Source organism: Aphis gossypii, chromosome 3, assembly GCF_020184175.1.
Source record: "Aphis gossypii isolate Hap1 chromosome 3, ASM2018417v2, whole genome shotgun sequence".
Taxonomy (NCBI): domain Eukaryota; kingdom Metazoa; phylum Arthropoda; class Insecta; order Hemiptera; family Aphididae; genus Aphis; species Aphis gossypii.
In genome coordinates, this window is record NC_065532.1 from 3,540,760 (window position 1) to 3,568,550 (window position 27,791).

General features: G+C 23.8%; 1 protein-coding gene across 2 annotated transcripts; it reads left to right on the forward strand.

Annotated features, from left to right (window-relative positions):
• Window positions 1-3,134: 3,134 nt before the first annotated feature.
• Window positions 3,135-24,426, forward strand: LOC114131052 (nose resistant to fluoxetine protein 6-like). 2 transcript variants are annotated; one of them, XM_050202955.1, is made up of 14 exons: window positions 3,135-3,405; window positions 7,604-7,944; window positions 12,569-12,786; window positions 12,891-13,102; window positions 13,541-13,635; window positions 13,757-13,938; window positions 13,999-14,156; window positions 15,036-15,204; window positions 19,887-20,080; window positions 20,498-20,639; window positions 20,715-20,904; window positions 23,215-23,357; window positions 23,438-23,555; window positions 23,645-24,426. In XM_050202955.1, the coding sequence occupies exons 2-14, from the start codon at window positions 7,608-7,610 to the stop codon at window positions 23,674-23,676; spliced, it is 2,190 nt and encodes a 729-aa protein (XP_050058912.1). In that variant the 5' UTR covers window positions 3,135-3,405; window positions 7,604-7,607; the 3' UTR covers window positions 23,677-24,426. The 2 variants fall into 2 exon arrangements, with proteins under 2 accessions (XP_050058912.1, XP_027851976.2); XM_027996175.2 differs by having other exon boundaries at window positions 7,597-7,944; window positions 23,645-24,425.
• The last annotated feature ends 3,365 nt before the right edge of the window (window positions 24,427-27,791 follow it).

Genomic DNA, 27,791 nt, shown 5'->3' on the forward strand with positions numbered 1-27,791 from the left:
AGTCATATTAGTTGAATGGACTGTATCCATTTAGGGTTGCGTATACTATAAATTATCATTGAATTCTAATGTAACACATCATATTATATTTATTATAGTGACTTACTCATGACAAGAATTACACTCACATAGGTTTTGCTCACTAAACTAATCGAATAATTAAACTATCGATTTTTTTTTATTGTTGTATAGTTTAAAATTTATATTATAAATAGATTGTAATGTAAATATGTAATTGTAAAATGTAAATATAGGTACTATTCATATTTTACAAAACTAAAAACAAAACAACACTTTTTTATTTATTTTACAAATTTAAATCAATATGACTAATACAATCTACAAATTTATCCGCACAATAAATTAAAATACAAATACTAGTATAAATGCAAAATTGCACATTTTACTTTAAATTCTGAAAGGTCTCAACAGTGTATTGGTTTTATAATAGTATACCATTTTTTTTTGCATATAAGAAAAATCTAAAGTTGCATGTATACATTCATTTGTATAAATACAAAAATTGTTTGATTTTTTTATTCAACTTTAGGTGCCATTTAAACCTTAACATAGTGAGTAAATTCTTATAAGTTCTTATAACTAAAAAATCATTGCATGTACCACAAATTAATTTTTATTTGAAACACTTAACAATTTTATTATTTTTAGTCAACATTAAAAATCGAATAAACATGACGTTAGAAAAAAAAAACTGTGATAATAAACATAATATAGTATAGAAATATGTATGTGATAACTGATAAAGTGATAATTATACATAATAGTACCTACTTAATATTTTTTATAAAAAATTAATTAATTTACCTTTTGAAGAACAACATTAATGACTTTAGTTTATTTTTTGGAATAGTTTAAATTTTCTTATTCTTGATATTTAGCCATAAGTTTTTATTTATTTTTTTAAACAACGATGAAGTTCATTAAACTACGCTATTTCTTTTTTAAATATATTTATAACATATGTAGGTATATTATTGTAGAATATTAATTGTATATATTGAATTTGTTTATCCAGTCCGATTTTTTTTTTTAATAGAATAAAGAAATAAGTTCGTCTAAGATTCCTGGACTTGACCCGTTTGAATTATTATATAATTTTATAACATGATATCTATTATTAGGCAACTGTAATCTAAGGTTTCTCATATGATAATAATAATAAATCTATTTTACAGGTTATAAAAACCGAACAATAGTGGATTTTTTACGATTAGAGAAAATAGAATGTTCACAAATTCAAAATATCTCCTTAATTCCTATTTATGATTTATGTAGAAGTATTAAATAGTTAACACCAAAAATAAAAAATGATGAGAAGTGAATACTGGTTTGCTTTATAATAGGTGTCAAATGGGTCACATTAATTTGAGTTCAATGATATACCACTGTATATAAATAACAATTCGGAACGGCGTTTATTAGGCTATTTCACAAAGTACATTTCATGATATGTTTTTTGATTTAGCTATTAAAGTAATTAATTTTACTTTAATAGATAGGATTTTTTCCCCAAAACATTACTTTTATTATATTTTTAGAATTATTTATTTACAGTGACTTAACGGTCATCTCCAAATACCGTACGAAAAAGTGTTTTTATTCTCAAGTGTTTTGAATTATAATAAAATAATTTACATCATTAAAATATATTATAATATTGTAGAAATATGAACATCATATTATATTCGTGAAAAATTGTGATTGTATAATTTTTTTTTTTATATTTTTTATTCCATTATGAACTATTTCGGATAAATTTTATTCAATTTTCAAACCTCAGCTATAGAAATTAAAAATGTTATAATTTACGTACTACAAAATATTATTATTATTTTTTTAGTTTTGAAATTTTTGTGATTTAGAACTTAAGATGAATAGAAAAAAAACTATGCCTTTGTGTTTTTAAGTTTTTTATAGATTTAAGAATAATTTAGTGGGATATTGTATTACGTTTTTAAGAATTTTTACCCCGTGTACGATTATTTTGTTGTAATTTAACAAAAAACAAACATTTAAAATGTCTATAAACAACTCAAAAATAACTCGAAATGTTTAGAAAATTATACCTACGATTCATAGAACACTAATATAAATATTCTATTTATATTTCTAGTATTTATTGTTATTTGTTTTTAAGTTAAGTTTATCTAAAACAGAAAATCGAAAAATGGTTTTGAATAAATATTCACGTCTTTCCTTAGTTGTGTGTGTTATTTTAGATACTTTTGAAAAGAACTAGGTATATTTTTTTTTAATGTTGACCTTTTTAAAATACAAACTATTCTCAAAGTTTAAATCGAACAATTTTTTTCCACTCCACTTAAAGTCTAATAAATATTATATAATATATTATATTTACATATATTTATAAAATTTAGAGTAAGCCTAACATTACTTTTTTCTCTTAACATGATTTCTTTTACAAATTTAAAATCATTTATCCTAACGGTCCATCTAATTCTTGTACATTCAACATTCTATTACAGTTAATATATATTTTGTTTATCTGTGCACTAATAAAATATGTTCTTATCACTTGATACAAGTAGATAGTATATCGTGTTGGCTATAATATATAGATATAACAACCTAAATCATAATAAAAGATTAACCAACAATAGGAATTTTTTACAAACAGTTTTGCAAAAATGTATATTTGAACAACAATAAAATTATAAATTGTCATTACGTTTTATACTGAATACCGAGATAGGTACATCAATAATTTAACATTTATTTCCAATGCTTTAAAATATATGTAACTAGCTTAATTTACTTATCTAAACATTATTTCATACACAAATGTATTATAATAATAATAGTTTATTTTACCTAATATATTACGCACATTAAGTACATTATAGTACCTAATCAATTTATTTTACACATTTTCACTACTCATTGACATGAGTCATAAAGTATTGCTACCTGGTAAATACACACATTTTCACGTTAAAATTGAAAATAATATTATATTTTGTGTCTCCGGTATTGAAGTCTTAATATATGATTTGGTTACGTTTATTATTTTAGGTAGGGGTTCTGAATGAACAGTCCTTACGAGAATCTATCCAAGCACCTACGTTTAGTAGTAACACAATAGCTATTATGTACATCACCTTCTTATGATATATACATATATATATATATATATATATATACATAATAGTAATGCACAATTCAATTGATTTATATTTAAAAACGTGACAGTTAAATTAGATAAATGTTTTGGTCAACTTATAAAGTTATTTAGATGTTTCAATTTTCAGATAAAATATTACTTTCATAACAATAACTTCAATCTGAAAATTAGTAAAACGTATTTAAGTTCAGCGATAATCGAATTGGATTAAAATTATAAATCAGATACCAACAAAATTAATTGTAAGTCAATACAAAATTATCATTAATATTATATTTTTATTTTTTATTTTTACTTAATTGTAATATTTCATTTTTATATTTTGTAATAGGTTATTGTTAACACGAATAAATAAATTGTAAATATTATATGACGTGTACTCCTTTATACGAGTAACAGTATTATATTTGAATCAAATATTTTGAGACAGTATAGTAAATGTTATAAAATGTTTAATACATGTCATTCTTTTATTATTATATTAATTTACAAAAAAAAAAATCAAAATAACATCTTAAATAAAACTTATTGAAATTTTCACATTACCTAATACTGTGATAAACATTAAACACGTCATATTTTATCTATATACTAAATACTTATACTCCTTTAAAGTGTTTACTAATATATAATAACATTCTAAAAATTGATTAAACTTAATAATGTTTTTACTCAAACTGTATTTAAAACCAAATGTTTATTTGAAATAGTTTTCATATTTTTTAAAAAATATTTGAGTTTTAATTTAATATTAACCATATTGATTCTGGGCTCAATACATTTTAGAAAGAATATATAATAGTAAATAGTAAGGTAAATAGTATGGAGAATATGAAAATATAAAACATACAATTTTATAAAATATAAAATGTATATTAGGTATCTAATAATGTATAACACGATATTATTGATAAAAATAACATATTTTCAAAGTTCATAGATTCACCATAAAGAAATATCTATGATTATCGAACTTATTATTATCACATTGTGTTTTAACATAGAGCATGGTTTTTAAGAGAAAACTCAATTTGGCAGAAAATATTTATATTTAAAGTAAATGTTTAAATTTTAATTATTAAATAATATTATGTATTTCTAACAGAGGTACAAATTTATAGATTTCAGTCAATTATCGATTATCGTATATATATATATATATACAATATATACATATAAATATATTGTGATTAAAAGTTAGATCATTTGTATAATGTTTAAAAATGTTTCTGTTATAAGATTATTTTGACAATGATAATATCTTCAAAAAATATAAACATTAAAAAGAAATATTCTCTAGATTCAAAATAAAATAGGTGCATTTTAAAGTCTTGAAAACAATTTGAACATGCTATGCATTCGTAATACGAACCAAGAATTTTGAAAAACGATGTTTGTATAAAAGTAAAAGGTATTAATGATATTTTGTTAAATATTTTATTATAAATATCATTATTTCTAAAAACTATAACATGTTTCATGCTATACGGTTTAGTATTTTTAAAACTAATCAACTTTTGATTTACCGTCATAAAGTGTTATATCGATAGAACACCAGCTTGAAAAAATCATAGTTTCATCCTCATAGTTACCCTATTGCAGGAAACCTACAATTTATTATTTCCTCTTAACCACCACTACCGTATACTTAATAGTTTCTTTCTTCCTCTCGCCGCATCTATTGAATAAGTCATCACAAAGTTTCTTAAAACCTTGAGATAAGAATATAATTCTAATCAATAGCTTTCTAGACAGTCCATTACTATTCTAACTCACTTTTAAATATTGCACTCGAGCTATTGCAGGATTATTATTATACCAAATATTATATACATAATATTATGTCTATGTGTCTAAAACTATTTGCGTGAATTTATGTTTAAGGTGACGTCAAAAACAATCACATTTTCGTTGAAACGGTATAGCAAGTACTTAAAATTTTGAATCTTTACAAATTCGTGTGGTTACTATACAAAAATTATTCTCATCTCTATGGCGACTGTTCTTTTTTTTTTTAATAAAACTATATTTTATAACCATATAGCCTGGTATAGATTATAGTTTATTCTGCACCACCGTACTAGGGGGTAACATTTTTTCATCGCATACGAATTAATATCTAATAATACCTAATATTTAAATATGATACACGGAAGCTTGTCATGTTGTTTAAATTTTTCCAAGCCAAAATATGCTTACGAATATAATATAATATGTATCAACCTTTTTAGACTTCATTACGATATACATATTTAAACAATTATATTAACTACTAACATATTTTAACTCGCTAGGCCTAATAAAATTAATGTGTTCAAAATTAAAACTAAAATTACTAATATTGTAAGATAAATCTCATTAAATTTTGATTTTGAATTTTTTTTTTTTCTTTAAATTAAGATAAATTAAGAATTTAAGATTTTAAAAAAGTGTGTTACAACCTGTTATAATTGGCCACGAACATCGAGTGATATGATAACATTTTGGAAACCAATTCAATAGATAAAAAAAAAATGTTATTTTAATGATATTTATCAGATATATAGGAATAATATATATATATTTTTTTTTATATCTGGATTCTTAATAAAATTCATTATACAATAGCAATTGTATCAGTTAACAACAATGAAACATACTGATGCGTATTTACGTCAGCAGCCCTAAGGGAAATTTTAATAATAACGAGTATGTCCATCAGTGTTTCCGAAAGTTTACTCTAATCTTTAAAAAACGGTTTAGAAATCGACCTAGCAGTCGTTTGATATTACCTATTTAGATTTCAATGTTAGAATAACTATGATGGTAAAACATATTATTCATTTGACAAATGACAACGGTATGAATACAATATTAGTACTTGTCTTGTATGCTACTTAAGAACTATTGTCATGCTTACTATCCACAAGTAACTTACCAATTATTGTTTTCCTTAATATCTACCTATTAACAAGTTCTAATTATAGCACTCAAATATCCTGTTATCCGTTACTTATTTTAGTGTTATATTCATCAATCAGGATTTTTGGCTTAATTGATGAGTATTAATCTTCACTCTATAACGCCATCAGTCCATTTGTAACATACTATAATTTATTATTATCTTAAGACCTTGAAATTCAAATACGTGTACAGTAATTTTTTCAACAATTACAATTTTAAATTACTACTTTATAACACATATATTATTCTAGTCAGCCATATGATGTGATATTAGGTTCGTGTATCAACTGTTAATCGTACATTGGCTAAACATATTATAATGTGTGTATCGTTAAAGCGTTTTATACTGTACCGTTTATGTTGATACAATATTAAAAATATTATGTTTGACATTGTTATCATAATAATATATCATAAAAACAATATAAGTTACAACACAAAACTATTGACCGGTTATAGCTATGCTATATTATAGTATTCAATACTATAAGTTATGATAGTAAGTAAGAAATATCGGTTTAAAAAATTGTTAGGAGTTGTGTTATAGTTTAACATCATCATATTTAAATTATTATTACACACGTCTAATAATGATTTTGATAATATTAATAAACTATTTTAGTACTGTTATACAGGTATATTAAAATAGATATATATAATTTTTCATCAGCATATTTTTGTATTTAGATTATACACTGCAGTAATTCTATATTAATATCCCCGATAATTATTATAGATATACAAACATGTTTTCATTAGTAATTATTAGACATGGATGATTTGGTTTTATGTAGATGCTATACTATTTTTACAATATTTATTATATTAAATTTGTAAAGCATGGAGGTAACAAATAGTAAATCTATGTTTTATATAAATTACATTGTGCTTTAAATCAAAAAAAAAAAATATATCAAATACCATAATTTTATGATGTTGCATTATTTTATTATCTCATTACTTAAGTAGGTACGACTATTTTGTTTATAGACTACAATAAATTATTTTATAATTACTAACTATTCTATATTATATATAGGTACGTTAAAATATACGTGTAAGTATTCAAATATTGAAAAATTTTGAACTGTTTTTAGAATACTTACAAAGAATTGTAAATTATCATTAGTTATTAAACAGTAATGTAATTATAAAAAGTCCATTAACTTTTTGCCAAACACGTTAATCCACAATTTATTTTATCTGAGTTCTACACTATGGATCATACCTAATATTATGTACAAATGTTATATAATAATATATAATTATTATACTGTTATGAGACGAATGAAAAAAAATTATTAGCTATATAATTAAATAAATTTCCGTCCGGTTTGAAACTATGTCCCTGAACCCTATTTTGTATAGATACTTGTTTACACTAAAATATTCAGCTTTAGATAATATATTCTTACTATGAACTATTATACTATGTACTATTATATACTATTTTATTTTAATGTGTTTAAATTATAGATTTTTTTTTTTAGATTTAAGAACAATGTGGTTTGAATACATTTGGACAACATTAACAGCTGTAGCTGTAATAACAAGCAATAGTGTATCTCATGCTCAGAGTCAAAACACAAGTGAATCTAAAATAACACGGCATTTAGGAAATGATATAGTTCACAACGAACATGATATACTAAATACAAGAAACATCACACAAATTATAGATAATGGAAACAAAACTAATACCCAAACACTGTTTGGAGATATTATTGCGAATAGTATGAAAAACTTTATACCTTTTTCTAATGTCAATGAAAAATGTACTAAAGATGGACAACATTTCGTGAATGATTTAAATAACCAAACACTGTGGGCTGTCAAAAGTGAGTTAATGATATTTATGTTAAATATAAAATATTATTACAAATAATATTTAGTTTATTTATTTATTTGGTTTAGTTATATAATATAATTGAAAATATATAATAAAAATGAAAAATAACTTTTTATCATTAGGTATAGGTATTCTAGTTTTCTTTGATTTGTATAACTTATTTCCAATAAAATATATTATAATTATGGAAAAGTACCATAGAAAAAAGAAAAGAAAAAGAATCAACTTTGTTGTATAAAGAATATACATTACCAAATTGTTAATAAATATTTTTCATGATTAAAATCGTTGCAAATTTGTTAAATAAATAATCTTAGTAAATCACAGTTTAACTGGCTGAATTAATTATGATTCATAGGTATATTATTTATAAATAAACATTACGTATTCTTTATACGAGCTAAATATGTTTTCAATAGGTTACGCTATAGGTATTAGGTACATAATTTACAATATTAAATTATTTCCTGATTAAAAAAAAACTACAATCTGTAAATATATCTTACATAGTTATGTTTATGTGTACTAGCCATTAGATGGATCCTCTTAAAAGATTTATTATGGAATCTCGGAAAGCTACAATTATTGTAATTTATATTATTTTTCGATTACTCAAATCAATGTAGTGAGGTACATTATTTTTGTGTAGGTGGAAGGTAAACGATGAAAAAAGCAATGGGATAAAACAATTACCTACCTACTTACATTAAATTTAAAAATATATTATGCCTTTTGGTATATTAAACATCCTTAAAAATAAATATTATATAATATATATTTTATTATAAATTAAACAATAATCTATAGTGATTTAAAATATTCAAAATATAATGACAATTTTTGTAAATATTTATAAGTGTAGAACCTAACCTACCATGTTTTGATGAAATTTAACTTCAAACGTCAAATAAAGATTTATCTGCAAAAAATAATTTTTGCTTTTTTGCTGTAATTCAAAAAATTTAACCCGAGACTTGGCTATGAACATTATTAGGCTAATTAATGCATAATATGAACATTTTCTAAATATATAGAATAATATCACAGAATCTATTAACGTCATTTTATATATTATATCTAATATCTATGGTACATCAATATTGACATATTAAATCTATATTATGACGTATTTGTAAACATAAAACAATTATATCTGATTTAAGTGAATACAATAATTTGACCAAAAATTAATTCAAAATACTATTTTATTAATAGAAACTATAAAAATAAATACTTATTTATCTTAATATTATTTATCACAAGAACCTTTTTGAAGTTCTTAACAAAGAAAAAAAAATATGTTTAAAAAAAAAATAGGTATATTTTTATATTTAAGAGACAGCTGGGTTACGTATTACCAATGGTAATACGTATCAATGATGGTGTTATTTTAAGACTTAATTTATATTTGTCTATAACCTATTCATATTTATATTTTATGATTGTTTTATAGGTAATCAGTAATCACTCATTTTCCTACAAAGTATTAGTATTAAGAAAAATATTTTTTATTTTAACATAATTTAAAAACACTACAAAAAAAAAAAAACACAACATTTTGAAAATCATTACATTATAATATTATATTATAGTTTTATTGTAGTTTTTTATACTTTTAACTTTTTTTAAACACAACATACCTTTTTTATTTTATATTTCTTCGACGTTGAATATTTGTTGTTGTTGAGAATTTCAATATACAAAATAACATTTAGTAGGAATTATGAATTAATTATAAGTAGAATAAGGACTTTTATGCATATTTTTCTGGTTAACTTAATCGTATGCTCAGTAAGTTACTCAATACATTTCACAACGTTTGTGATCAAATACTCAAAGCTTTTCGTGCATATTTTTGCATATTTTGATATTTTTGGGTTTAAACTACGTATATTTGATTATACGAGCATATTTTATGATTCTATTGTATATTTTGAAAGTTTATAGTACCTACATAAAGCACTTCCGTAATTATCATCAATCAAAGTTAATAATTTTAAATTAAAATGTTTATACAATATTTATTTTTGTTAAATTTTTATTTACCTTCAATAAAATAATGGGCCCCACAAAACAAGTTCTTGTGGGGGCAATAAACTATAAATTTGCTTTAAAGACGATAAAGACTAATTTGATCTTGATGGTCAGTGGGTAAATCTATTCAAATTAGATCTATATAGTATATTGGCTACATCATTGTTCATTTTGTATGGTATATAGGTTGGTACATAAAAATTGAATTAACTTAAAATTTATAAGTATTTAAAGCTTTTAAGAACGAGGAAGATCGACACTGGGTTAAACCACAAATTATTGGTCAATAACTTAACTCGTCTACATATAATTATACATATAATTCATATAATTACTAGACTGTACATATGAAGTCCAATGTTTTTATTACTTTTACTTCCAATATATTTTTGATATCTTCAGAAGTACTTGAATAATTTTAAGATTTCGACTAAAAATTATTTTATTACACAAAAATTATTTACCTAAAATAACTATGTAACACATTTTTTATTTATTATTTAAAACTTATAAAAATAGTTATTAATTTTATTTTTTATACTCCTATAGAAATTTAAAATGTTTTAATATATAACATAAAACATAATATATAAATAATATTTTTAAAGTATTTTATAACATTAGATAATATATTAAATGTATACATAACCATAAATTAGTTTAATTTTCTTATTGAAACATCGTTAAATAATTATTGATTCAACTAAACACTGGTGCATATTATTATTAATTTGTATTTAATATAAAGCTATATATGTCACCTATACAAATATATTTACGGCGAATATCCAAATAAAACATCAATTAATTATTGTATTCATTGCTTGTCACGGTAGATGATTCTTGGATTCAACGATTAATATGTAAACAAGAATATATTTATTATACAAGTGGTGGTAATTTGTGTTTTCATTTTTAACACCATTATAAAATGGTCATCATGAAAATATTCTGTAAATACGTATACTAAACTAGAAATACATTTTGCAATCTATACGAGTACATTAAAAAATAAAATTAAGAGTGATAATTCAAAGGCGAATTAATAAATCAAATTAAATAATTAAGTTAAAATAATTCAATAAAGTATTTATTCGTTTGGATACGCAGACGTAGATATTTTAAACGTTAAGCGTTCTTTTCATCAAACTCCAGAAGTCTTAAATATCATTTTAGTATGTATATAATATACCAAGAAAAATTATGTATAAATAGTAAAACTATAGCAACTCTTCTAAAAGAAAAATCTTGCGGTATTGGAAATATGCGCGTAATACTTCTATATATTCACTATAGAAACTTTAGCACTTTTCGTAAAATGAAAATTATTATTATGCATCCTGTTATGAAATAATATATTTCTTGCAATATCCTATTTTACTGTTTGTTTTGTACAAAGTGTGAGAACGTATAAATTTATAATGAATAATAATTGTATAAAAGTAGTCATTTAGTTAACAACATATTAATCATTGTACTGTTAATATAACTACCTCCGATATTATGAATATTTAATGCATTTATTTAATTTTCTACCGAATTTCTTAACATACTATTTTATTTTTATTTTTCAATTCGTATCTACCTATTTAAATTTGTTTTCAAATAATATATAACTTTAAATTCGTATACATTATACATTCAAAACTTTCTAAGGAATTATTATTATAAAAAACTCAAGCAATATTGTATATAAAATTTCGGTAAAGCATCTTTAGAATAATTGATATTTTATTAACATTTTAAAATAATCTAATTTTTTTCTATGACTTAATAGTTGATAATATTATTTTCTGTTATCAAAACATCTATATTTATTTTAAAATATAAGGTATAGATGCCAATATTAATTTAAGCGAAATAACATAACTGATATACTTAAGTTTAAGTATAATCACCAACGTAAAATATTATTTCATCACAAATAATTGTGCATTCATTTATTTCGAAAGGTATTGTGAAAATAATTGTTATATTAAAATTGTTTAGTCACAATGACGTATAATTACAGTGTCCATTATTTAGTTGTAAAATTAACTACACATACATACCTTGAATATTTGTAATATTGTGGATTGCGTATAGATCATTTAACTTTAATGGCCATCAAAATAAATATTCCTTAAATTACAATGTGTACATACCTTGATACAATAATCTAAATTGCGTATTGTTGCAAAGCAAAGTTAAATTCTAATATTATGATGATAGTAAGTTAGATACTAACATGACCTAAAACATATAACTCTAGATTTTTTATCAGGAAAAATATAACTACATTATATCGTAATAAGTCACTAAATTATATTAAATACCTATACCTAATTGTATATTTATAATAAGCTTTTTAATTTTTATTAAGGATAATAATAATAATGTATAAATGGTTTAGTTTCTATATTTGTTTTTTTTTATTTATAAATATTTTATTTATTTTATTATTATATGCACGTAAAATACCAGAGCTTGTGTATTTTTAAGTTGTATTATAAATCATAAAAAATAATATACTTATATTTGTAACCACATCACTATTGAGTACAAGAGAAAATAACCGTAATCATTTTGCATTTGTATAGTGTACACTTCTTCATCTAAATATCCTGGAACAATTTTATCCGGTGACGTCAACGAATTGGGATATTTTGACCAATGCATGCGGGTGTCATCAAAAAGTCTTGGAATTAACGGAGCGTACGCCTTAGCAAACGTAAGATTCCACCTAACTGCAGACAAAGGACCTCACGAACCCCTCAACCAATTCGACATAATCAAAGCGGATTGGGAACGATCGAAAGTATGATAATAATTATGTTATTATAAATTATGTACCTACTGGAAGGAAAGCGCGTGAAAATAACAAACGGCAGCGTTGGAAATTATATTTTAAACCGATTTCAGAGGGATCCGTTAGTAGTAGGACCGGAAAACCTATTATGGGCGTTGTGTTTTCCAGACTCTTGTACCAACGAAGACATACAATTATCCGTCGATCGTGCGTTGACACCGGCTTTTCAGGATCGCAATATCAGTGTTGACGTCGTAGTGCCGCCGTTGATGTATACCTCTAAGAACACGACGATGAAGTATTCTAATGCAGTTTTGATGATTTAGTGAGTATCTAATTGTATAATAGGCAATTGATCATGACAATCGGCTGATAATAGTAATGACACATATTGTCCTTTTTTTTTCCCCAGTTGAATTAACTCTAGTGTGCAATATCACATATATACAATTTTAAACATAAAAATAAACCACTAGAATAATAACTTTAGAAATAAATAATATATTAAAAAATAACATATTATATGTGTCAATATAGTATCCATAAGTACCTGTCAACACAATTCGTTTTCATCACAGGCTTTAGATTATGACCACAGATTTTTAATCATTATAAGTTAGTACGGAGGGTTGTATGTTTTACGCGTGTGTCCCGATTTATTATTATATTACATTATGAGATATTTTTTCTGAGTTAATTCAACTGAAGATATTATTACCGATCATTGACAGCTAACATTGTTTCATGTTTTCATGTGTCGTAGTGGAATATTTATCGTGGGCTGTGCATTGATGATCTCCGGCACGATATACGATTTATTTGGCGATCACTCGAATCCCGGAAAATCTACTTTTGCCAGTAAGTTTGGAAACGTGAATAATTGTTCAATAGATATATGAATATTGTATAATATAATTTTTGATGAATTGTAAAATGTATTGAAAATAACATTGTTACATTGACCTCTTTGGTGTTTTAGGCAAGTGCTTACATTCATTCTCGGTTGTAACAAATATGAGAAACTTAATGGAAGATCCAAAAACCAAAGACTATGGTGTAACTAATGGGCTTAAAACATTGGGAATAATTTCTGTGATAATCGGTCATAGAGTAGCTTTAAACTTAGGAATCCCAAACATTGGTCCAGAATACTCGGAACGCGTATGAGAAATAATAACATTTTTTCCTTGTAATCAATTTAAAAATGATTTTATTTTTAAGATTTTTACCGACTTCTGGTGGTCATTCCTCAAGGCTCCGGTTGCAGTTGAGATATTTTTTATAGTAAGCGGATTTTTTACATACATCGTAATCGAAGAGCGTTTAAGGAATGGAAAATCATTAAAGTTCATGTTCTTAATGATTTACCGAATAATCAGGTATTAAATAAATTAAATGCCATTATTTAAAATTTTAATAAAATCTAATTTCTAATCTTAAATGGTAGCTGATTAGCTTAAAATTCTAATATATTCTATACTATTATATTTTTTTAGAAATATTAAAAAAAATTGACAAAAGACAAAATGTTGGCATAAACGATAAACTAAATATTATATTATATTGATAAACTAATAAAAATAACCAATATATTGTATAACATGTTGAAGATTTAAGTCAAATTTGTTCATGTTTTATTTTTAATATTCATTCTTCAATACGTCAATTTACTAAAGATAATTCATGTATCTATATGTTATTTTGATTAATAACATTTTGAGACAGTTTAAATATCTAGACATGGACAAACAATCTAAAGGTACTCGAATTATGATTCAAACTTAACTCCTAAAACCATTTATATGAAAGTTTTAATGATAATTAATATTTTCAACAGACTATGAATATTATATGCCATCTGTTAAGATTAAAATCTAGACAACCTTATAAAATAGTTTATTTATTATTTTAATTTTGATCTAATGACGTACAAATCATAGAAGTATATAAATCGTTAAATGTTAAAAATAAATAATAATTATCCAAACGATTACGTTAACAAAGTTATCCAATTAAATAAATAATATATACCTACATTAAATATTATAAATGTTTATTGTTGTTTCTTGATAATTTTTAAAACAATAACTTATACAATATAGTTTAACCGTATTTTACGAATCAATAGAGACTACGTGTTTGTTCTGATTTTATCGAAAATGCCTATGATTTAAAATATTATTGTTTTATTTATTTTATGTATTTAATATTTGCAGAAATAAGAATACAATAAAATGTATATTTTATTTAATTTTTAGAATTTACCCGATGTATATTACTGTTATTGTAATATTTGCATTTATTTTGCCTTATATGGGTGATGGTCCATTGTGGAAACTTATTGTTTACCCCGAAGCCGAGTTTTGCCGGAAAAACTGGTGGACCAATCTATTGTTCATAAACAACTATGTACATTCAAACGAAATGGTAATTATTTTATTTTTTATTTATAAAGTAATTTTCTACCTAATTTTAATCATATATTTAAATTTTTACATTTCATTTTCGAGTTATTATACGAATTTGCTTTGTTTAAATAAAACTATAATGAATCTATTACATTAGTTAAAACACACGTGCAATTACAAATGTTAACATTAAAATGTATACACATTTTTGTAAAATCTTAATGAAAAAAAAAAACATACACAGTGTATTTCACCAAACATGCTGAATTAAACGTTTTAATAATTAATATTAACCTATTAACATGTTTTACAATTTGTAAAAATAGTACAAGTACACTACATCTTTCATCCAATATTGTACTTATTTTTTAAATTCATAATTAACAACTATTATACTTAGTAAAAAATATAAACATTTTGATAACTGAGAAACTATTCGTTTGAATTTAGAAAAAAAGTATATACACTAAAATTACAGAAGAAAAATATGGTTATAATTTAAAAAATATAAATTTATATCGTCAAAGGACACTAAGAATTAGTAAAAAAAATCATAAGGGTTTGAAATTAATATGAACTTAAAGAATGTTTAAAAATTCCAAAAATCAGGAATTGAATTAATTAATTATTAAAGAAAAATATGGGCGATGGAATGTTTGGTGAATTATATCTATAGGATTATATTTATATTAAAACATAAAAATTATTTTACAATATAATAAAATTAATCTATCGACCATAATAAATGTATCAATGTATCATGCTTTTATTAAAGTATTTTTAAGGATCGACTATTATGGTACCGAGTATATAAGTAACCGTATGTATTGCATTATCTACCAGCGTAAATTCAAGTAGTTTTTGTTTTAATAATTTATTTTATCTTACTTAACTATACTCAATAATCAATAATCATACTATATATTTATACTATAAATAAAATCGTTTATAAGTAAAACAAACAAATAATAAATGATTGAACAAATTACAGTATTTTAATTTAAAATAATACTTATACAGATTGCATAGGTAATAATGTATACATAGTATACATACTGGTACTTACATAAAATCTATTAAATTAGTGTAATATTCCACATATTTATGAGACTATATTATATTATAAATTATTAATATTTTTACCTGTATAAAACTTTTTGGTTACATAGGTTATAGTCTATAGATATGTGAAATAAATTCCATTATTTAAAAAAATACAATACCGTACATAATATCCTAAGAACAACTATGTCAAATATCAAAATAGTTAGTGTACCTATACTACGTATATACTAATTGTATTTATTGTATTGTATTTATTGATACTACTTGCTATATTTTATTAATAAAATAAGTTACCACTTATTTTACTTTTACAATAATAAAAGCAATAACAATAATATTATGTCACAATTCTTTTCTGTTAAAAGTAAATAATAGCATTTTAAATAAGTTATGATTTATTCCGTTGAAGCAACATTTATAAGTTAGTAATAAGTTTATTGAATTGAAAAAAATATTTTCAAAAATATAAAGATATTTTTATTATTTCTTTATTTCGGTAAGTCGGTTAATGAATATAAAAATACAATTATCTAGTACAAGCGACAATAAAATCCTATACAATCATTTCCTAATACAACAATTATTTTATAGGAACTTTTAGTTTTAAAAATGATGAATACCTATTATTATTATAACTAAATGAATTGAGTTAGATAAAACAAATAATTTAGAATAAACGTTCTAAAAAAAAGAGGGGGTGTTGGCAAATCTTAACAACTCCTATTCAAATTTTAATTTCAAGTATTAACGTTGAAAAGTCAATCAGTATTGAAGTTCTAATGAATGATTCATTTTTAATTAAAAAACTTGAAGGAAAAGGTACATAACACCTTCACTACATCTCACCAAAACATATTTGTAATTAATTAAAAGTAGCTATACAATTGTCAAACTTCAAATCAGTTTTAACATCGATCAATTAAAATCATATCTCATTATAAACTTAATCATTTCGCTGACACCTCCATTAAAAAACATTGTAGTTAATTAACGAAAGCTGCTTAAACGATAAACATTGAGCATATATCAGCACTAACATAATACAAATTAAATCTATTGCTTATATACATAATATTCGTTTTCGGGGGGTGCCAATTAGAGAAATTCACTATATTTTATTATCCAACTAATGTTAACAATAGCCAGATGTTACCATTGGCAAGGATACTGTAGCTGAATTACCCGTCAATGATATCTACTGGTTTAAAATAAATATATATTATGTATGTATAAACAAATAATTCTTCTAAGAAGTAAATAAGTTTTGTTATATTGGCTGAAATTTGAGTTTGAGTGTCTAGTTATCAGTCATCTTTGGTGCGAATCGAATCTGGTCGAGAAATCCACCTTATCAATAAAAAACAACGTTGTGAATATGAAACCAATTAATATTGAATCATTTAAACAATTACACTCTTATAATGTTTAGGTAGTAAAATGTAATATGTAAGTGATATAAATCCCCTAGGCACAGGAAAGAGATTTTTGTCTAACGTACGCACTTTCCTCGATCGAAATAATATTTGTACACGATTAATTACTGAATAATATTATTGCATAAAATATATCAACAATTTATTAATAACAAACCGTAGTTAGATCCACTCAAAATATGTAAGTAAACTCAGATTAGTCAGATTTAAATATATATATGTATATACTATTAATATTATCAAGTTTTAATAACTGATCGTATTTCTTATTATGCACAAATAAAAATGAGTAACTACATCATATTATACAATGAAAAATTAAAACAATTTAAGGTCATTTTTATTAAATTACCTAAAATGGTCAATGAATATATTAACAGGTTAAAATAGTATAACTAAACAGAATTAAAATTCAAAAAATATTTCACATTAAATAAAAAATATTAATAATAATAATTATGTTATTTGTGTTATAAAAGTGTTCAATTACTTATTACAATAACAAAGCTGTAAAATACACACATAAAGAGTAACTATGTTTTATGGGATGCAAATACACATACTTGCATCCCGTAAATTAAAAATCTGATTAAATTGAACTGTTATACGAATCTATCAAATCTTTATTTTTTACTTATTTATAATGTACCAACTGAGTTTATTGTTATTGATTTACGAGATTTAAATTACAATGGATACATTTTCAATTTAATTTTATACCTTTTAACCTTGGCTATAGTTCACCTAATACTCGTTACTTTTTATACATCTAATAATTAGATGTAAACTTAAAAAATCTTTTGTTTATGTTCTATATAAAATGTTCATGTATCGAACTTCATTTTATGTTTTATTTATTATTTATTATTGCCAAAGAATAAATTAAGGGCTCTGTAATTTTGGCACAGTAAAGGGTTTTCATACACACACACTGCGCATGTTTGATTCCAACGCAAATTAAAATCTTGTTTAATAAATGAAACCGTGGTTCAAATTTGAATTCTACGGAGATTGTAAACAAGTAAAACTAGTTTTTGTCTTTGAGTCGCCTTCGTACCTACTAGCTATCAAGAATATTGTAAATTCGTAATTATGAATTGGTATACCTTGATGACCAAAAACCGGAAGTTATTTATTTACCACTCATAACTTTTAAGGCTTGATGACTGACAAGGAAATTTTTGCATGTCATACTTAATTACGAATTTAAATTTTAAAAACATAATATTATATTTGTTTGCGATGATATAGTGATTTTATAAATGTTAAAATCCCTTTTATAAAATTATATTGGTACCATGTTGATGATTTGGTCAAAGTTAATAAATGCTTATTTAGAACATTTCATTAAAAATAATAATCACTATCTAATAATAATACTATGATGCTACATTCTTTAGGGGTGTAAGTAAATACACTATAATAAAGGTCACATAATATTTAATTTCGCTTACGTTTAAGTATACCCGCATATACAATTTAGGTACATATCAAATAAAATATTTAATTTGTAATAATATTTTATCATTCAAAAACTTGATACATTATTCAATATTACTTAAACCTTATTGTGTATAAAATTATAGCTCTATATATAGCTGACCATACTAATACCATTTAAAGTATTAAAGTATTTTTCTTACATTACAAATTGATTATAATAAATGAATTGACAACACACTAAATTCTGTATTCAGCATTAAAAAAAAAAAAGGAAACTGTAGGTGTACATTTCGATCTAACAATGCCCTTCATACATGCTACCTAGTTTTTCAAGTTCGACTGGAGTGGTTTTTACGATGGCGAGTGATATACCTACCTATACTTATTGTGTATCATATACTATCTTACGTGCATACATATTATCCTTGAGACCGTCAACTCGTTCGAGATGCAGACGTTACAGTGCAATTTAATCTAACCAGATTCTGCATTAGTTTAATTATGAAATAATAATAATAATAATAATAATAATAATAGACCAAATTATAATGTTTGCGCATAATAGTAATGATTTTAGGAGAGCAATAAAGTTAATTAGAACATAATATTATACAGATATGTTATTATCACATTTGTTTTACGCACCCATACAAATTAATTACTGTAACTCAAATACATTCAAACTCGTGTTTGTCTATGTTTATATTAACACTATAGATACCTACTATGTGTTTTAATAATTTAATGATATCATTTTCAGTGTATGGTGCACACGTGGTACTTGGCATGTGACATGCATTTTTTTATAGTTGGAGTTTTCTTGACCTATATTGTATGGAGATGGAATAAAGCCGGTGTTTTTGTTTATGGTGTTCTCTTTGCTATATCTATGTATATACCTGCGAAATCAATTTACGATAATAAACAATGGGGAGTGATGCCATACTTCCATGGGTAAATATGTCAATTTCACTTGAGAAATTGTGTAAATATTGTTGTTTATATTATTTTATTATTATGCTTATTAAATAACTTTTGCATTTTCTACAGTAATAAAATTTCATAAAAAAGAAAAATTATAAATTAATAAATTTGTATGAAATTTTTTTAGTCAAAAATACTAAGCAAAGTAGGTATTTTAATCCGTAAAATTTTTCATTGATAAATTATTTAAAAAAAAAATACATATTGTGTTAAAACGATGTTTCTCGACAATAATTTCATTGTATTTTTTTTTTGTTTTCGATATGAATGTACGTTACGTGGATTAGCATAATATTCTCACATTTTTAATAGAAGCATTAGTATTATATTTTCGATAAACGTGGTTATTTTTATTTTAAAATAATTTTTCAAATTATGATTTTTTAGTAATATTAAAAACCTCAGGACAACTGAACATTTCCAAAGAGTTTACATAAAGAGTCATTACAGGATTACTACATACCTCGTTGGTCTTGCAACTGCGTTTATATATTTGCGTATCAAACAATCCAAATTTAAATTTTCAGTAGTAAGTAATAAAAAAATAGCATTGTCTTAATTAAATCGGATTACTTGCATGATAAATTTTTTCTTTTTTTTTTAGGAAAGTAGAATAATTGGATTTATGGTCTGCTTCTTGCTGCATATCGCCTGTTATATCGTTACTGGCTACTTATATTTACCAGGCCTTACGTACAATCCATGGAATCACATAATGTACTTCACGTTCCAGAGAATTGTATATTCATTGACTATATCGTACTTGCTTGTCGTCAGCTCTTTATCTAATTTTGGTAAATATGTATAAATTAATATAATCATACTTAAAGTTTAAAATATTATAAAAAGACTTAATAGTAAAAACTAAAAATTATTTAATATCATTCTTAATATTATAACGTCATGAAAAAAAAAAATGAATTTGTAGCACTTATATGATCACACATTTTTGGAACGAATTCTTGGATATTATTTTTTCTTATATAGGTATCTACTTAGTATTATACATCAAATTTCTTTGATTTTGTCAAAATAGGCATACAACTTATAAAAAACAATTTAAACAATGTAGTTTTCTAATATAATCATATGTATCAAATTTTTGTAAGATATTTCAAAACCATTAGATTTGATTGCATAGAACTACCTGAAAACAAACTGCAAATAAATAGACGCATTCATAAAATATTTAATAATATGGTTATGTGATAAACAACCGATATTTCACTTTTCGTTATTATTTAGGATTATATAATATGTATCCACTATCCAGTATTATGAATCTGATAGTCATTTATATTTTAATTTTGGTTTATTTCATATTAATGTATTTTAATCAAACAATTTTTATTATGCAACGTATCGCGAGTAAAGTTAATCGTAATCTAAGTATGTATGACGCCGTTAAATAATTTTTCCCCGGTTTTCATCTTCGTATGAAGCTTATAGGTACCTACATCACGGTTCACATGAGATTTTTTTGTCTCGCTTATTGTTTTTTTAAATGATACCTATGACATTATCTAATATCTTAAACACCAAATATCTTTTCTGCGGCCTTGTCCGCCTAGATGGTTGTTTTCTACGGTTTAAAATGTTTAAATAAAACACTCATTATAATTAACCAATTTTAATTCTATCGATATGATTAAAGCTTGTTCTTGTTTGTTATTATTTCCGAGTCCATATAATAATATTATTATTGTGTTCATCAATATTCTCATCATGTGGCGACAAGATGTATCTACCTACCGGCGATGATAAGTACGTATCGTAGACTTCGTGTACCCACAGGCTATGGTGTTATATATAACATATTATGTAAACGTCTCGTTGCGTCATGCCGACAGTTATTATTATTATTATTATTATTATTACTGTCTACTACTAGTGTAAAGATGTATATGGCCGAGTGATATAATCACCGTTAACATTATGTTATCTTTAATTTGATATTAGATAAAGCGAATTTCATATTTTTTTATCAACCTTCATTAATTATTAAAATTATTTTTATTTTTATTAAAGTCTCCATAAAAAAATAAATAAAATGTTTAGTATCCCACCGATATGTTGAAAAAAAAATATTTTTGATAAAAATAATATTATACCTATTAAACTTTTCTAGGTTTAGAGTTAAGCTATCACGTCATATTGCTTTAAATTTTAAGCTGCAGGTGTAGATAAATATAAAATGAACATTCCACCACCTACGTTTGAAATAAATATATTCAAATAATTAATTAAAGAAGTCATTATATCCCACGGAAAAAACAAAATGTTCCTCGGATACACGATTATTTATATAGGTTTATTTGGGCAGACATTATTAATTATTAAGTACCGTACAATATATTATTATGTCCCAGGTATTTTTTTTCTTTTTTAACATAATATCAGATATGTATGAATTGAATATATATTATTATTATAGTATACTATATTTTGAGAGTTTGATTAAAATAACTGAAATTTTATTTTTATTAGTATTATTAAAAACATATAAACCGATAATACAGTATAATGTTTCAGTAATTATGTGAAAAAAAATATTAATTATCTTTTCTAATGAATAATCCCGTTAGTAATTACTAATAAATAATACTTCATTAATATATTAAGATACTGAGATCAGATCTCGAAATATATTTGTAGTGAAAATAAAGACATAGAAAACATAGCTGCAAAACCTACTTGTTATAGAGACTACAGAGGTTATACAATCCAATAAACTTTATTATACCTGTAAAATCACATTTAATAACATGCTATAAATATACAAAACATGAATTAATATTAATTATTTTTTATCAGTTAGTACTTGCGGTTTCTATTGACTATATTAACAGGTAGTGAATTTCGTAACTGCATTAATTATATTACTACTACATATTATTAGTACTTATTTTTATTGTATATTTAACGCCTTAATAGTTGTTTAAAAAAATTTAATTCTATATAATATTATAATATGAAAAAAATTCATTTTATTTATAACAATAATATTAGAGTAATGATAAATCTTAAACTGAATTAAAAATAAATCCTATCACACCTGTATAATTTTTATTAAAACCTATCAAAACAAAAATATTTTTAAATAGGTTTTATCAGCAGTTTTATTGAGTGCAAACTTTTCATTGTCATATCAAGATTATCGTACGTCCTGTATCTGATACATTTTATTGTTCAGTTGCAAAGTATTGGTCAAATCCGTCAACCACAATATGGAAACTTTTGGACATTGGTAATCATAAAATACATTGCATATGCTGAAAAATTTAATACTAAACGGTTAACACCAATTGATTTATGATTTAATAATAGTATTGGGAAATCAACGCCGATTTAATAACAGCTCTATCGTACTCTGTATTTTTCAATATCATTGTGGAAGCACCGTGCAGAAAAATATTCAAGGAACTTATGAGTACATTTCTTAAAGGTATAAATATTTATTTTACATATAAAACATATTAATAGTCTACGTTGTTCAAATTATTAATATTTACATATTAAAATGAAACTTTTTAGCTGAAAAAGAATCGGACACGGCGGGGTCATAATGTTCATGATGGGAGTAATGACCTAACATTAAATGCAGCTCTTTCATATATTAAAATTGCTCAAAAACATTAAACTAAACGCCTCTTCAATATTATAAAGTACAATCTTAGTTAACATTTAAAATGTGTAATATATAATGTACCTATTTTACCAAACACACACACACACACATATATATATATATATATATATATATATATTATAGTGCTAGAATAATAAGTCAGTGTGAGTTTGTTTTAATGGAATACAAATATACAAATTAATTTTATTTAAGTAACACTGAAGATTTACAGTTGTTGAATTTATTAATGTACATAACAATGTCACAAGACTTTATTTTATTGAAATCAAAAAAATAATCAAATAAGTATTGTATTAGTGTATTACATTGTGTGTTATGGTACCTACTGATGTTCATTGTACAAATACAAAAAAAAAAAACATAATTACTACAAGTTAAAATATTTATATTATAAATTAAATAATACATTTTATTTTTATTTTCTGAAGATGAAAATTGTTACAAGTTATTTAAGTCTCAGTGCATATTACAGTTGACATATTTTCAAGAAAGATGGATCACCCTTCGTGACTTTTATTTTACCGTTTTGCATATCAAAGAAGTATAACAATAATATGTTTATACAGATAGGCATTTTTATAACACAGAAAATACACACTGTTCGTAGTACTTAAAGTGTATAAATGTTTTTACGATGAATGACGTCAATAACAATAATACCTAATTAATGTTTATATAATGTTCAATGTTGATTTTGAGAAAATAAACATGAGATATTACTAATATATATCATAATATCATATATAAATATTACAGAACTATATATGCACAATTATGGTTACCATAATTATAATAGCTATTTTCTCTAGCCTAAACTAACCAATCGCTCATACAAGGGTGAAATAACTAATTTCCAGATAACAATAAACCGATAGCAACTATAATAAGAAAAATAAACACTATAGGAGATGTGTTTTATCCTAAGTATTAACATTTTAATAACTGAGAAACCACTTGTTTGAATTAGGCAAACCAACATTAAAAAAAATATATTCACTAAATAATACAGTAAAAGGAGAGAGGATAAGGTTCTCATTTAAAAAATAATAGTTTATATTAATAGAGAACACACATTTTATGATTCAAAAAAAAAAGTACAAGAATTTGAAAATATTTGAAATATTTTGAGCTCATTTAAAAATTCTAAATATCAAAATTTAAATTAATTAATTACTATTGTACTGAAAAAGATGGGATGAGTATGGTTGTGAATTATCTGTATAATAAAAAACTAATAATGTTTAAACTCCTCATTATATTTTGTAATAAGCATTAGATTTTATTATGAAAAACCATTTAATCTCTTAGTTAACATGTTAAATTTAATTTTGGTAACAAATTTACACTTATTTATTAGTTATGATGTTAATAAGTTACTATAATTAAAGAGAAATTTACTGGGTAAAGACGGCGCAGCATACGACGAATTAGTGATTTCTGGATTAATACATATTTCAACCTCGCAAAACAAACTCTTGAATACGCCACTATATATATATATATTGTTATGGTCTTCAAAGGGGGAAATACATTTATAGTTTTGGTAGATTTTTGATGTAAAACGTTTTTTGGGCGTGGCTAAAGGGTAAAATCGTCTATAGCGTTACTTTGGCTGCAATAAGGCACAGTGGCGAATGCTGACTCTGATATAGGGGCATGCTTAACTATCATATTGACGTATTGATGTATTATAGTTCTATTTACTTTATAATTAATAAATAATACTCAAATTCGTATTAATTTATAAATAAGACTTTAATTTAATATATATTATATACAATAGCACTTACTTAAATAATACTTTAATAATTGTAATTGAGACTGGACTAAATCTTTTAACTAAAATTAAAAACATTGTCATTTACTCGTACACGTACATTTTATAAATTACGTTGACGAAGCGCAACAGAATGAGCATGTCCTGGGTGATGAATACGCGGCTGTTAGTAGAAGGGGTCTCGGAGTAACTGGTTTTTTTTTTATAGCGATGACAAAGGTCGTATAGCTGGCACACACATCTATCGCATGCTCTGTCATAAAAGATTAAAATAAAGATAAACATACATAGATACCTAAGTATAACAGAAATAAATGAATTAATATAACATTTTTTTTTTTAAATACGTAATATATTATTGATTATAACGTTTTTATTTCTAAGCATGCCTAGAGAATTTGCCACTGATAAGGCAAGATGATGAGAGAGATATAGCTAACCCCACTATTCTACTATTCTGCTGTTAGATTATGAGCGGTGGTTGTACGTGCGTCCAGTGATTGTATGAATTGTTTACTTGAATCGCGTATGACGTGTGTATTTATATAAAATATTATGGTTGCATTGTAAACACGTTAAGTATATAGTGTATGTTTTTTTTTTATATTGTTATTAAGATTTTTATTTTTTTTTTTATTAGTATTATAGTAGATTGTTTTTAGTTTTTTTCGAAAACACTTATTATTAGTAGTATATTGTATAATGTAAGTGTTAAAATTAAATCTACAACTGTTTATAACTCGAACTAAACATTTAAAAATTTATTGAACAGAGAATAGGGAGTCTACAAGAATTTGGATTCCAAGATTAATTTTTGTCCTAACGGCCTAAGGAGGATTTAAAAATTTGAATATTCATTTATAATTATTTAATATTCATTTTCAATTCTATGCAGCTAATTTTTAAAATTAGGCCAAAATCTCATCACTGTTATCAAGATACACATCAAATTAATAATAAAGGACATGAACAATTTAACTTTAAGATTTCAGTTAAATCATTGTTTGTAAAACCAACATTTACTCGTATAAAATAGGCAGACGACCATGGGAGTCTCGTGAATTTAAAACGCACTAACCTAACTATTATATTATTTAGAATTTACCGTACTTAAAAACTAAAAAAAACTTTTTTAGTATTGTGTATCCTTTTAAAACTAACTAGTTTTGGTTCTAATTGAAATCTTTATAATTTTGTTTATAATGGTGCTAGAAAAACGTTACTCAAGCATTCAGAGTCTTAAATTTTATCAAGTGGATGATTGCAAAAAATCAATTTTAGTTTGTAGAAAATTGGAGAAACAAAATTAAGTGAATAGATTAATTTAACTCCAAATTTAATATAATTTGAATTTTGGTCATGATATTGACTAGATAATGATCACCATAGCTATGGCATTAACAAGATTTAAATTTTAAGAAAAAAGTTCTGAAATTCTACGATTTTGTTGTACGTGTTTCTAACCTCCATAAAAAAATATTAATTTCATTAGTATTATAAAAATAAAAATAGTTACATTTATAAAGTTATACGCACAATTTACTGTACTTTCAATAAATTTAATATAAATTAAAGAAATAAATGATTACCTATATAATTATAGTTTGCATTTATTCTTATTGGTCAAAAATATGAATGATGGTAAAATGTATTGTTGTTTTAAATTACACCAGTGTAACTAAAATTTGAGAATAAAAAAAAATATAAATAAGTAGATAAATATAATTCTATGTTACTTTTATGGAAAAAAATGTACTCATTTTTATAAGGATAAATAAATTCATACGTAAATGTATTCTAAAATATCATATTAGGAGATCATAATTATTCATCAAAAGTCGAATTAAGGTCAAAAAGATACAATATCTGTAAAAAAAATTGCACACAAAGTAGCAGTATTTATAAGTTATAAAAAACTTTATTCCAAGTACTTTATAAGTTATAACAATATTATCATAACTCATGTTAGATACAACCTTTGATATAGTTTAACCTAATATATATCTTAGATTCAACTTATCTTTTGACAGTTTTGTGTTTATGAAAAATTTATAACTACATAATTTGTACTTTATATTGTTACCTATATTTCTAATTGTTTTTAAAAATCGAATGATCACTGTTTTTTGGTCATTTAACCTTCAATTACGTTCTATTAGATTACCCTCACCTAAAGTACTGGTAGTTACTAAAATGAATAGTTAGATTTTGTCAAATGCAACGTCTTAAAAACCGAATCGGTTATTAGTCTACAC

What these genes read in the sequence shown, in the direction of transcription:
- LOC114131052 (XM_050202955.1), top strand. Translation starts at nt 7,608, where the DNA reads ATGTGGTTTGAATACATTTGGACAACATTAACAGCTGTAGCTGTAATA. An exon ending in ATGTACATTCAAACGAAATG is followed by an intron (nt 15,205 to 19,886) that starts GTAATTATTTTA and finishes TATCATTTTCAG; the next exon opens with TGTATGGTGCACACGTGGTA. An exon ending in TATGAGTACATTTCTTAAAG is followed by an intron (nt 23,556 to 23,644) that starts GTATAAATATTT and finishes GAAACTTTTTAG; the next exon opens with CTGAAAAAGAATCGGACACG.